Here is a 14,609-nt window from a genome sequence, read left to right as displayed (position 1 = left end):
TACGATAAATTGTTTTTCAAAATGTCTTATATGTAACATAGTTACATTGTTGCATTAGAAAACTTTATTGCATTTATGTTGTAGATACATTGTACAGTAGATTGTATTCATTTTCTTTAAAGTAACAATGTTACAATGTTGTTACATCATCAGCAATGCTGCAAGCTTATCAAATAATGACCAAAAACATAATGAAATGTGTTTGGAGGTCAGTTTGTTTGTTTTTTATTATTTAGTCATGACATTGTTTCTTCAGAGCTTTCCTTTTATTGAGTCCTTTTCTTTTTTAACCTTTTCTTTCTCCTGTAGTTTCTTTGTCCTTTCTCTCTACTCCTCTGTTGCCCTCCCCTTTTCTTCACTTAGTTTCTTTCCTGTATTCTGGTTTCAGACAGCAGGTAAACTCTCTGTGTTATAGTCACTCGGCATGATAACACGCTTGCTTTGAAACACAGAAAACAAAGCTTCTAAAAGAAAGAAAAAGGAAGAAAAATAAAACTCCACACTGATGTATCACTGGACTCAAGCACAGAAAACAAGTGATGACTGCCTCCCTGTCCTTTAACCACATGACTAACCATTTCAGTGCATAGAACCGTTTATTTTTCAGTTTTTATTTTTGCTTTTGTAACACGACCTCCCGTAGAAAGCTGATTTTCTCAGTCAGTGGCAGGAACTGCAGTCTCCCAGGCCTGTGTGTGTCTGTGTTTGTGTGTGTCTGTGTTTATCTGCAGTCAGCTGACAATCATCTGGACTATTTATAGTCTGAGAATGCAGCTAATTTAAGTCACACACTCACACACACACTGATATTATGAGCTCATTATTTCGAGTTTAAAGGCTTACAAAATGAATTCTAATTACTGGATGTTTCAGCAGATCAAACTGAATTTAAACTCCTTCTCTTTTCCCATGAGAGTCTATTTCCACTTCACGTGATGTGTTTCTACTTGGTCTCATTAGATTAATAAGATACACGAGTCTTCCTGCATGCATGTAGAGCTAATTATGGAAAGACTTTATTTACTGTAACTGACTGAATAAAAACCAGGAAAAGCTCTTGGATAAAATATTATAATAATCATAATTTCAGAGCGAGCCTGTGGTGATTCCTAATCCAGCTGTTTTAAGCAGGAACATTGACATTAATACGATTATATTTTTCTGCTTCTGCAAATCAATTCTTTATCATTTGCCACAAAATTAATGATTTTGCACATTAATCTTTACACCACACCATCCAGTCCATTACAGGGGTGACACACACACACAGACAGAAAACCTACGGCAGTTCAGGGCCTTTTTTTCTGTGTGTGTCCTTAAAATCAGTCTTGAAGGAAACCCTAAATGAAGCTAGAGGATAGAGGAGGATTGGCAGAGGAGCTGTGACTGAGAACACATAAGTGTTTTTAACCCTCTGTGTATAAAGTGGTGTGAGAGACAGCTGTAGCATGGCAGGAAGGGACAAAGCTGCTATATAAGATGATAAACTGTGAGGTTGAGCTCTCTGCTTTACTGTCATGCTCTTATTTTGTAAATGTTGGTCCCTTTTATAATTGAATCACTATAAAAGAGCCTTTTCCTGGGTTGACTTTTCCTGTGGATTTACCCTTCTGTGGATACCTGGATTGCAATTTTATTTTTTTATTCAGTAAAACCAAACCTTTTTTCTCTTTCTATTAGTGTGTTTTTGTGTTTAATTCCTCTCTCCCGTCAATGCCTCATAACACCAAAGAGAAAAGAAAAAAAGAGCTAAAATTTCATAATAGCCTGAGGTGTTCGGGTGGGAATGATGATCACGGCGTCCCTTTGTAACCATGGTTACTCACTCTTGCATACCTGTGTGCACAGTTTAACAGAAGGAACAGAGACACTGTGCTGCTGTTAACACTGACATTACTCTGAGCAGCAGGCATGATTTCATGGTGACAGTGTGGCAGACATGGATATTTCTCACTGGCCTCTGAAGTTTCCTTGAATAACTTTGTTGTGAGTAATGAATTTATTTTTCAATTAGGCCTAAGTGAGAAATTGGACACTGGAGAAGTGTGTGAATGTCTGGCTCGGTGCGTCACAGATGGCACTGAGCCACAGTGAGATTACAGTGGGTCTGAATTCACCCGCCTAAGTTTGTATCTGAGGCAATGTCCATGTCTGCTGTAACAGCAACAGAAGACAACACATCCTCTGCCTCCTCTTGCCTGGGCCTTGTGTATTTCTTTTTTTCTTCTTTCTTTTTTCCTTTTTTCTTTTAAAAAAAGCTTCTGATGTATAGTTGAAGTGCTTGATCTAGTTAGTCACCACAGCTGCTGAGACACAACGCTTACAGCTTATATAACAATGCTATGTTGGATCTGCTGAAAGGATGCTAAATAGAAGAAAAGTGCTGCTAATCAAATGTACTTAATTAGCAGCACTAATGATTGATGCAATCTTCCCAGGAGTCGACGTCCCAGCAAATTTACCCCTAGGTCAGCCCATGCAATGTTCAAACTGCAAAAAACCCACGGGCTACATCTCAGATGCTACAGACCTCATAACCAGAAAAACGACCAAGTATGACTTGTTTGAAAGGATTTCCAGGTATAAGCCTCTTTTCGCTAAAAAGAACATGGCAGCATAGCTTAGGTTTGAATGCTTGAATACTTATAGAACAATATCCTTTGAACAAATGAGACCAAAGTGGAGCTGTCACTGAGCTGACCATGAACTCCTCTGTATACCAAAGTATTCTAGAGTCAAATGTGAGGACTTCGGTCTAACAGCTAAAGCTTGGACCAAACTGGATGCCAAGCACAGCAGAAAATGTACAACAGAATGGCTGAAAAAGAAAAAGGCCCAGTCAAAGTCCAAATGTCCAAATGTCAACCTGATTGAAATGCTGTAGAGGGACTTTAAGAGAGCTGTGCATAAATGAATGCACACACACCTCCATGAAGCAAGAAGAGAGGGTCAAAATTCCTCCATAACCATGTGAGACACTGATGAAGTCAAACATTCAATGATGAATTCAGTTTATTGCAATTAAAGGGGGTTCCACAAGCTACTGAATCATAGAGCGTTTGCCACAGGACTGCAAAGAAATCTTTCTTTTTCACATGACTGTGACAATATAAACAGCTCCAGGAATACTGTCATGTTGAGATCATTAAATGCCTGCTTTAAAAAACAAACAAACAAAAAGCAGTGGGTAAATGGTGGAGCTGTGCCAACCATCGTATTTAATAAATAAAAAATAAGGAAGTCTCCTTAAGTAGGACACCTACTTCACTCCTTAACTCCTGGTGTCTGATTGTATCTCTGGTGGAAGGGACTGTGAGTTACCAAAAACAGCCATGTGCTCAGACTGAGGAATGAAAATGGATCATCCAGGGAAAACTCGAGCAGTCAGTGGACTTTCACACATGAGACATTTGACTCTCACGAGAAGCCACTGTTTTCTCTTAATTTCACATTATTTATTTTCTACTTTTTTCATTTTTAGCTTCTTTTGGTGTTTGGTTCATTTAGGCCTGTTACAAAATAAAACTTACGATAAGCCCAGTTCCGCCTAAAGTAAGCCTAGCTCTTTATTCTAGGCATTTATAAATGATATATTGACAGTTAATTAAATGGTAAGTGGCCTGTATTTGTATAGCCCTTTACTTAGTCCCTAAGGACCCCAAAGAGCTTTACACTACATTCAGTCATTCACCCATTCACACACATGTGATGGCAAGCTACATTGTAGCCACAGCTGCCAGACACTGGCGCCACCGGGCGCTCTGACCACCACCAGTAGGTAACGGGTGAAGTGTCTTGCCCAAGGACACAACGACTGAGACTGTCCGAGCCGGGGCTCGAACCGGTAACCTTCCAGTTACAAGACGAACTGCCAACTCATGAGCCATGATCGTCAGTTAATTAATATTTAGTAACTATTTATCTATAGACACTTTATGTATGTTCTTTAAACAAGTTGTTGATCATCACAAGGACAAGAAGATATAACTCACATAGGAGGCAGAACAGAACCAAATCCAGTTATGCTGACACTTAACTACAATTTGGACACATTAGTGAGAAACATGAGAGGAAATAAACCAGAATGATTATTCTTGGAGCAATCACGAATCACTCCATTTTATCAACCATCTCAAACAGTTTTGATTTAAAGGTGTACGCCTTAAGAATGATGAAGCCCACACACTTTTAGAAGCTTTTAAACTCTTTATTTTATTGAAGAGTAATCGAAAGTGCTTTTGTCTAGACACAATAAAAGGTGAAACTGTAACTAACACTGAGCAGGTTTTGTACATGCTCCACACAGCACACATGTGCAGACACTGTAGGTGTTCCCCCATCAACCATTTTTGCTTACATTAAAAGATTTCCAGGCGTGTAGGAGTGGCACGTTGGCTGCTTGAGAGTTCAACACGACAGAGGAACAGCAAACAAATAGTACTCTGTGAAAAAAGGCACGTACAGGCACAAGAAGAGGTAACAGCACGACGTCTAACTGCAACATCAACGAGAAAAAAAACCACAGTGACGGCACACTTCTCAGTGTCAGAGCTAACAGGGCAGCGGTGTTTACATCAGTGTACAATGACAAGAGTTTTATAGATAGTGGTCCACTTCCAACACATCCATCAGGGTCAGTTTTTTATCCTCAATGAATCCACCACACATGACATGGCATATCTACACAGCTCAACTTGGTCTTGCAGAAATACATGACATGTCTACAAACATCATGTGATTAATGGTAGCAGTAGAATAAAAGTCACCTTACACCTCAGAAGGGTAAGGTGGTAGAGCAGCTTGAACCCAAGACTGTCAATGAGGAGAGCGCAGTTTGTGTCCCATGTTGGACAGTAATTATTGTTTTCTTTCTCAGTCAGTGTTATGGTTAGGGCAGCCAGACCTCACTACAGGAAATCAGCCCTGTATTTTAACCCAGGAGGTCAAACACTACATTTTTGTCAAAACTTAACTCCTACCTTCTGGTGCTGGTGCCAGTTCTGTGACAGTGACTTTTAAGAACGAACCCACATTTTCAAGAGTTTGAGAACTTATAATTTTATAAGTTTATTGGGTTAATACTGACAGAAGTTGAGGTACTTTCCATTGGAAGAAAAATAATTCTGTGGGCTGAACCTGTTAATTATTATTGCCTTTCTTATGGTAGCCCTCCCAGAGCCGCTGGCATTAGGGGGTCCAGCTATGGGCTCAGCAATTGGGTGGAACTGTTCTCCTTTTGGTGGAAATGCATAAAAACAGATCTAGATTAGCCACCAGCACCATATCTGTGGAAAAGGAGTAACAGATAAAACCAAGATTGTATTCTCAGGGCTGTGGTTTGATAGAAATAGTAATAGTTACAGTGGGTGTGAATTCTGACTCATCACATGTGGATGCTTGTAAAAAACTCATTGGGGTCATATTTAAAGGCTCCTCTAAGCATTATTTTCAAACATGCAGAATTATTGATGGGGAGCAGGATGGAAAACTTCAACTGCCAAATGTGGACTTTGTCACTCTTTAAGAGGATGAGTATATCTTGGTGTCCAGTATTGGTGTAACTCTGTCAAGATATCATCATCATGTTGGAAAAAGACTTTTTAATGGAATTAACCAGTAAGTACATGTAAAACTCTCTGGTAACCATGGCAACAGGATAGGAACTCATTGCTTTCCACTGCTAAAGTATGATTTTGTGGTCATTTCATGTATTTCTGTGTCCTGAAACAGCTAGTCGGACAGCAGTGGCAGCCATTTCGACAATAACAAGGTAGAAATTATTAGTAAGCTACAGAACCCACCTCAACACAGTGGTTACAGCATTTCTCTGAGGCATAAGGAATCAAAAATCACCCAGTGTATCCAGCTGGTAAAATGCTACTGGCTTTTCTTTGGTGTCATGTTTGGAACTCTGATGCTGGAAAAGTTTTAAGACATTCTAAAACAGCCAAATGATTTCATGATATTGTTGGGCTTGAATTTCAGGATACTGACTGGTCAAATCCTTCTCAGGGTGTCTAGGATATATATTATGGAAGTGTTTGAACATTAAGAGGTAAGACTGGTACATCAAGAGGCCTTATGTCTTAGACACACTACAGGTATTGTTCATCCCATTGGTCTGAAGAATAGTGCTAGAACTGCTTTCTAATTTTAGCTGTCATTACAATCTGGAAATAGAGTAAGATCACCTGGCACCAAAGATCAGCCAGCAGCAGATGGACAGATTGGATTTGCTCTTGAAAACATCCTTCTTTTTCAACCAACTCTTTGTATTTAACCCCAGACGAGTCCTCAGACTCAGTATCTTTGAATTCATTGGCCTAAATACAAAATGTAATACTGCAATTTGAATGCATGCACTGGTTCTCTTTGCTCTGATTTCCAAAATATGTCACTTCTATCCAAGAAAATAAAGAACACACTACCTGAGGGTGGTCTTTCATCATTTCAAAAAATATATATAACACTTTTTGTAATAGTGTTATTTTTTAATCCTGACTGAAACCATCTGTTATGAAAATATATATTACAGTGTAATAGTCCACGGGGGGAGGGCTTTACTTTATTGAATATTCTCTGGAAACTAAAGAGATGTGGCCAGAGGTAGAAGTTCGTTAATCCTGTGAGGTCTCAGTGATTATACTGATGCTTAGTGATTACAAAGTCATTTTGTTATTATCCCAATTCCCAAAAGTTACAGCAATCAGAATGCCTTTTGCTTCTCTCCAAAATATAGGGTCCTGACTGAGACCTCACAAAGTTAAACATACTGAGTACAATGAAAAGAAATTCACAGTTTCTGTCTTCCTGAGGGAGCGGAGTTACTTTTCCTTGATTCCTTATATTTCTGGAATAAATCTCTAAATAAATCTGTTGGGACTGAAAATGTAAAAGGTTTCTCCTCTGAAGAGAAACAGGTGTTCTCATCTGCCACGTCCGGCTTCTTCGCGGCAGCCAGCTTCATGTCGTACCAGCAGTGTGAGTTTAACTGGGTCCAAGCCTTTCCGTCACCCATATATATATATATATATATATATATATATATATATATATATATATATATATATATATATATATATATATATATATATATTTTTTTTTATTTTTTGTGTATTTTTATTTTTTTTTCCTCCCCAGTCTGGGATACCCACTAAAATGTGCCAGACTCACATTCTGAAAGTGATGGAGAGTGTGATGCAAATATTCCCGTACAAGGCTGGCACATGTAAGTACAACACAATGGAATAAGTTGATATCCTGGACATGAAGATTGCCAGCTGGTAGAGTTTGATATTTACAGCTTTGTAACATATATGTGTAATATGCACCAGATGTTGCTTTAATGACGGATAAAGAAAACAGTGGGTTGAAAGTTAAACATACCCCGTAAATCAAACATCCTTCAACATCAGACTGCACTTTTTCCTGAGAAGACATACAACCCTGAATGAGAAGCTTTGGGGAAAAGCAGCGAGTGGTAATGTGACATTTATATTCTTTTATTTACAGTTACGCTTCCTCAAGTTTGATGAACTCCATTACCCATAAATAGGGCTCAGTGTTAATCTCACCAGGAAATCCAGCTTTTGTGGATGACGTGCTTGCTTGTATTAATTTGGTCTTGATTTTTTTTCTCTTAACTATTGATTTCTTTGATTTTAAATCTAGCATAGTGCAGGTGAAGCTTAAAATTTAGCCAAGTGTCTTTGAAATGATCAGTTTCAACACTGTGAGGGCCCAAATGTTGGTCATCAAAACATAATGTTCTTTATTGCATCAGTATTGTTGGTCCATAGTCTGTTAAATGGATTCCAATACTAGATCAGGATTTTAGCAAGCTAAAAAAAGGCTCTTTGAGCCTGCAGGTTTACTTCCTGTTGTTGAGTCAACCAGGTGCTCTTCTTCTTTGAAGCTTGAGTGGTGTGGAACAGAACAGTATCACTTTCCAGTCAAACCAGCAGGTTACAGGAGATTTTACTTTGCATATTTTAAAGGTCTCTGCGTTAGACGCATTTTCTCAAAGTTTATGGATCTCCTTCCTGTGACTCAGCCACTGTTGTCAACAGCAACAGGCAGCAGAGGGACAGCCGCCTCACTCTTCTCAGAGTTGCCGCCATCATTCTTCCTAGTTTGGTAGTTGGTTGCCTTCTTTTTCTCCTCCTTCTCTGCAGTATCTAAATTGGCCCTTGGGAGAGGTGGGAACTCCCTGCAGTATGGCGGCGGCAAGCATGGCACTAGATGCACCTCACCACTTTCATTTAGGAGCTGGACACAGGTGTAGAAGTCCTGCGGTGAGTGGCTGGTACTGAAAGTGAGGTCTGGAGTGGGGATGGCGTTGGAAAGGCTGGGATGTTCCATCATGCTGTAGTCCGTACCAGGCAGTGATACGATCTCTGGCATCGGCCACGGGGAAGGAATACTCAGAGGTGGGCTGAAGGCTTCACTGGGTAAAGAGCAGTAAGGTGGCACACTCTGCATGTACGAGTTTGGGTTTAGAGCTGTGAGCTGATGGCGGGCAGACACTTCTGAAGGCGCCGGGTTGCAGGGAACTATTAAGGTGTCCCTCTCTGATTCTGTAGGGTTGTGTGCGTTGCTGTTGTGCTTTGGTGTGGTGAGATAGATGTCATTGGCGCTCACGTGGTCCCAGACTTCCTCAGTGTAGCTTGGAGGCCTGTAGCTGTGGAAGTTACTGAAGTGACGGTTGATTTCGTCCAAGTTCCCCTTCTGAGGATGGAGGTGAGGATGGAAGGAATAAATAAATAAAGAAAAAATTAATAACCCAATGAGAAATTAAGATGTAGAAGAGAATGGGAAAAGAATAATAATGATAAAGGAAATGATTGTAAGGCAAATTAAGAAATTAAGAGGAAGAGGATCAGGAAAGCAGAAAAATGAGAAATGAAAATTAAGAAAAGAGATGAGGAAAAATAAAATCAAAATGTAAATGGGAAATGAGGAAAGTGATAGAAAAAAGAAAACGAACATGAGGGCAATTTTCAGTGAAAACAGCGAAAGAAGGAGAAACATGAGGATACAATAAGAAAAAGAGGGGGAGGAGAGATAAAAGCAAACAAATGGAGAGAAAGCAATAAAGGAGCAGAAGTACAAGGTCAGGACAAATGGCTAAAACACGACCCTGAAAGCAGGGATGCATGCACGCATCTTACCTTCAGAAGCAATGGGTCAATGCCGATGATCCGTGGCTTTGGAATGGGTGGCAGGAAGTACTCTTTTATTCTGAAGGTGAACGTAGACAGAGAGGAGGTTTGAACATGTCAGCACGCAAACAAAAACGGCGCATTCATCCTCCCACACTGTGACAGTGTGATCCTGAGAAGAGACAAAACCTATCTTGGTTCATTCATTTTGTCCACACTGAGGACAGAAGCTAATCTTTATTTTTCACAGTGTGTTTCTGTGGAGCCTCTGAAAGGTTCTCATGGAAAATATTATCCTGAACCACTTTCTGTTTTAAATAGGAACTTGTTGGTGTGTATAATGGGGCAATTATAGGGAAGAGAAGCTCAAACACGTGATTCAGAAGTGAAGCCAAAATATCCTGATCACCTCCTGGTGGCTGTATGTAGTATAGTTCATAAGCCACACCCCCTCTATTTTGTGACTACACAGTCTACAGTGTCCCAGGTCAGGTTAACCCCCAATTTGAATTAGCTTTTCATTTTGGAAGTTTGGTGGTCTGAAGCATTCAGGTGTATGTTAACACAACGCCAAGGAGGAAAGACATGGGCAATGACCTTGGAGATGCATTTGTAGTGGCCCATCAACCTGAAAATGTTTTTTAGGCCATTTTCAAACTATCTGAAGTCCATAATTTCTCTTGTGAAAAGGATTATTCAAAAAAGACTAATCAACAGGCTGGTTTGAAGGGGCTGCCAAGAGAAAACAACTTCTCTCTAAAAAGAACATTGCAACACAGCTTAAGTTTCCAGTGATGCATCTGAACAAACCAGAAGACATCCTTTGGGCAGAAGATACCAAAGTAAAGATGTTTGATCATAATGCACAAAAACAGACACAGTGTATCAGCACAAACAATTCATACCAGCTTACAGCATGGTGGTGGAGTTAGGCTTGTTTTGCAGCCACAAGTCAATGAGTCGACCATGAGGTGCTCTGTATACCCAAGTATTCTAGGGTCAAATTTGAGACCATCTGTCCAACAACTAAAGCTTGGCCCAAACTGTGTCATGAAACAGGACAATGATCCCAAGCACAGTAGAGAATCTACAACAGACTGACTGTGGCTCAGTCAAAGTCCAGACTTCAACCTGATTGAAATGCTCTGGTGGGACTAGATTTTTTTTTATTATGTAGTGATATGTAAAACCTTGAAAAAGGGTGTACTTGCTTTTTACCATGAGTCTTTAATTGACACATAAAATAGGCAGCTTCACGGCAGCACTAAGCTGGCACACACACATTGAACGAAGTCGGTGTTCCAGCCATAAAAGGTTTTTAATCTTTTAAAGAATTTACAGTTTTCTCTTAGTCAGCTCTTCCTTTGCGTCAGAATTGGATAGTTTAACAATTCCTCTGCAGCTGAACATTCTTTACAACTTTGAAGGTCTTCCTAAAAATGAATCAGTTCAGATGTAAAGAAAATTCTTATTGACAGCTACAAAAACAAGAAGCAGGGCAGCAGTTAGCGTCTTACTTCTACACCTGCGATATTAAGTCCAAAAATCTAAATTAAATGATATGTGTGTGTGTGTGTGCGCACATGTGTGTGTGTGTGTGTGTGACAGAAACAGATGTGTATTTTTTCTCACCTCTTGCTTTGTAGAACAATACTGAAGGTGATAACAAGCAGAGCCACAACGCCGACTCCAGTCACCAGAATCAGCACCAGCAATTTACCTGCACAGGTAAAACACACTTTGAGTCACCGTCCCTCTCCTCCCCCCCTGCAGCTTTACTCCTTCAGTGACACATTTAATTGGGAAAAGGGATTTTTTTTAATAGAGGAAATCTTTTGTGGTGTTGTGGGTGGGCCTAAGGGGCTTGGACCCACCAATTTAACAAAGAGCCCATCAGGACTGCCTGTGAGAGAGATTTTCCTTGATTTATGTTAAATGATTATAACAAATACAATTAAAAATAAAAAATGAAAAAAAGATTGTCGTTTTCCAATCTTTGAAGATAACATTCATTAATTTATCATTCAAATCAATCAGAAAAGGCCATTTCACATGAACTGATGCCTGTTAAGCAAGCAGGGGCTATTCAGCAGAGAATCAAGAACCTTTCTTTAATTTTTTTTCCTTTTGCATTGCATACTGCTGTGGATGCCATATCTTGTGACATGGGCATGATGCTTTTTGAAGCAGCATGGCTTTCTCCTGCTGTTTAAAAGATATTTACACTAGCCTTAGGGGAAAAAACTCATTTTTCCTGAAATTGTTAATAAATAGGTCACATGTATTTTACACAGTAGCTTTTTTCATAGTCGAACTACACAGAGCTGAAAATTACTGCATATGTTTCTCTTTGAAAGCAGAGGCAGTTTCTATTGAGAGAAATTAATGAATTTAAAGTACAGTGAGCCTCTCGATTGATGAGAGTCAATGTAGCTCATCAAACAGTCTCTTTCTTCAGCTCTCTTTTACTGTGATCTAGCCTATATGATGGAAATAATTCAAATAAGACAGGATTTATTTAATTTCAGTTGGATTTCAGTGTCTATCCATCATCTATGGAGTAGTAGCGCCTCTAATCTGAATCCCTCCCAAATGGCTGAAGTCCTCACCCGATCACTGAGGGAGAGCATCTTTCAGTCACTACCCACAGCTTGTGAACTGGCTTATATTAATCTTTCTAATGTACAGCAAAAATAACATTACTGATTCCTTGATTGATACAGTCACATGTACCTGCTTGTAATAAATAGAAGTGGTAGCATTAAAAACATTAACTTCTGTAATGTGAAACCTCAGCTCAAATAGATCTGATCCATTCCCTCCAAATTCAGAATCCTGGCACTGCACTGAAAGAAATGCTGTTTTCTATGTCTGAAAAACTGCCTTTTATGTTTGGTTTTTCTTCGTTTGTTTTTTTTTAAAACAACATTGCATGTACAAGAAATATGCTTAATGTGCTTAAAAAAGCTTAGCATGTGTCTGCAGGGTTAATGTCTAGTGTCAAGCTGTAGATGTTTGACAGAATCAATCCTTCCTCCTGAACCACAGCACTACTGAGTTTGTGTTGAGAGCTTTTAACTGGATGGTGTTTTTTAGTTAAGTTATTGATGTCCTATCATTGCCTGTACTAAATGCAATGTGATTTTATGCCTGCATTATAAAGCTTTAGTTAGGATCTACAATAAAAATAGGTGCTTAACTTTTTTGTACTTGCAATAAAATTTGTTCAAAATGAATCTCATGAGAAACCCATAAAATATAATTTATAAATGCAGAAACATACTGTGCAATTAAAACAACAATAAATGTAAAAATAAGAAACACTTAAAAGTCAAAACCAGAAGCATGTAAATCAGCACCGTCACTGCATCTGGCTGCTGATGTACCTGCAGACGGCCTCGGGGGGATGCTCATCAACAGCGTGGCACTCCAGTCACTCCACAGCTTGGAGTGCTGCGGACGGCAACGAACTCGGACCACGTAGTCATCCACCGGGAGTCCAAGAAGCTCCACCTGAGGCTCACGTAGAGGATGCTTCACCTGCAAACAGACAACATGTTCTGTGACATGCAGACCATAATGAACTACTTTATACTTGAAACTCTGTCTAAAGAAGAGAAATGAACTCAGTGTAACGTGTATAACATTTTCTGCCACATTGTTTTACGCAGATTTTTGTTAGCAAAACTTTTTTTTGTTTTTGGTTTGTTTGTTTTGTATCTTGAGATTCTCAATTGTGTGCTCAATTTAGGGTCTCTCCTCATTTTTCCTGACATTTTGTTGAAGTTCGCCATCCTCATCACATTTTTGTTTGAGCTTGTTTTCTCTAACGTCTATTAATCAAATTCTGTACAAGATTCAAAATATCATCTTCTATGCAGATGATGTATCCAACATCTTCCTCACACCCACAAGCTAGTTTCAGTGAATTACAATAAGTTCTCATTCACCTGAAACCAAAACTAGATTAAAACAAATGACTGTAATCTCACATTTGAACCAGTTGTCTGCGCTTAAATTATTTTAAAAGTAAAGTAAAATAAAATAAAGGCAAATATCACCAATTTAATTCAGAAACACACCTCAGCGATGTAAAGACTTCTTTTCTTTCCTAAATAAATATCCAGAACTGTAAATGTAAACAGCTTCACCCAAGAACTTGTTTGGTTTTTTTTCCATTTGTATAAAAACTCACTATTACTTCTCTCATTACCTTCCAGTTGTCTGGCTCGGTAATACGTCTGTACTGCAGCTCATAGACCAGCGTGATCCAACCATACTGCACATGGGCAGGCACCGGGTAGGTCCAGGAGATCAGCGCATTGTGGCCCACTTCATCACCACCGACGTCTGTCAGGTTGTAGGTCAGGTTGACTGGTGTTTCTGTCTGAACTGTGAATAAAAAAAAGATCCAGAACATGGTAAATACTAGTGTATCAGACTTGTCAAAATTCTGGGTTCTCTTTTCTCTTAGACTTGGGTAGTAACTATTAGTACCCTACTTATCACAAAGCATATTGGGAGGCTTTGAGAGTACTATACAGGGATATAATATAAACACTACACTCTATATATTTTAACATTAAAAAATGTCAAACTCACTATGTAGTGAGTCGTGAAAATGTATTGAAGTGTTCTCAGTAAAGCTGTAATTGAAATTCGACATCAAACGGTATTTGTCAGAGGGAAATTCACCCTCTGACTGATTCATCTAAGGTGTGTTTCCTTCTTTTTAGGTGTGCGACATTTCAGTAATGAGTCATGAGAATAATTAGTTTCTAACACTGGAACTGTAACCTTTAACTTCCCTTCCAGTGAAACCGCCACCCTGCGTTGGACTCTATCTGCAGCTGTTAGCTGAATCTCCTGCATGGCTGTGATAAGAGCGACGTCTCTGACCTCCCCTGATGTCTGAGGCACACAACAAAAAGAGCACTACACTGCTGATCACATGACGCTGCTTCACACACGTGTTCAATGATAATGATACCAAGCAGACCTCCAATCTGCAACCCCTCAAAACCAGCTCAGGAAGTGGACTGCTCTGGTCCAAATGTGCAGCATCTGGATAATAACAGACACTCAGTCCCCAATAAATGAGATTAGCAGCTGGCAGAGGCCTCATGGTCATTACACGCAGAATCTCAATATGAGCAGGGTTTGAGGCTTTTAAAAAACTTCCCTCAATTAAGGAATGACCTTGTGAATCTTATATTTAAGTAAGAATGAATGGCTGCTAATAGACTCAATATGAAGTGAAACAAGATTCTAATTACATCAGGAGCTCACTCACATGGTTAACCTTGAAATGCTCCACAGCTAAATTACTTCAGTTCAGACTGAGCACACTGAGAGATTCTGTGGTTTCAACTTTATATGATCCTGCAGCTTTTTACAAACGATAACAAGCACATACTAACTTCAGTCTCTGCTTGTTATAGTTGACTG

At 39.3% G+C, this 14,609-nt stretch overlaps 1 protein-coding gene and 1 long non-coding RNA gene across 3 annotated transcripts in view; one reads left to right on the top strand and one right to left on the bottom strand.

Annotated features, from left to right (window-relative positions):
* The first annotated feature begins 4,192 nt into the window (after positions 1 to 4,192).
* LOC120436221 lies at positions 4,193 to 14,005 on the top strand. The gene is made up of 4 exons (XR_005610250.1): positions 4,193 to 5,770; positions 10,808 to 10,889; positions 13,382 to 13,461; positions 13,977 to 14,005. It is a non-coding gene; the product is annotated as an uncharacterized LOC120436221 (long non-coding RNA).
* Positions 7,104 to 14,609, bottom strand: part of LOC116325326 (prolactin receptor-like) — a 52,096-nt gene continuing 44,590 nt past the window's right edge. For both annotated transcript variants that reach the window (XM_039606792.1, XM_039606794.1), the window contains exons 5-9: positions 13,375 to 13,553; positions 12,548 to 12,701; positions 10,794 to 10,881; positions 9,171 to 9,240; positions 7,104 to 8,727 (exon numbers count right to left, since the gene is read on the bottom strand). In XM_039606792.1, the coding sequence (XP_039462726.1) occupies positions 8,050 to 8,727; positions 9,171 to 9,240; positions 10,794 to 10,881; positions 12,548 to 12,701; positions 13,375 to 13,553 (1,169 nt within the window). In that variant the 3' untranslated portion in view covers positions 7,104 to 8,049. The remainder of the gene's footprint in view (positions 8,728 to 9,170; positions 9,241 to 10,793; positions 10,882 to 12,547; positions 12,702 to 13,374; positions 13,554 to 14,609) is intronic.

Source organism: Oreochromis aureus, linkage group 23, assembly GCF_013358895.1.
Source record: "Oreochromis aureus strain Israel breed Guangdong linkage group 23, ZZ_aureus, whole genome shotgun sequence".
Lineage (NCBI taxonomy): Eukaryota > Metazoa > Chordata > Actinopteri > Cichliformes > Cichlidae > Oreochromis > Oreochromis aureus.
This window is presented reverse-complemented; position numbering and strand designations above follow the sequence as displayed.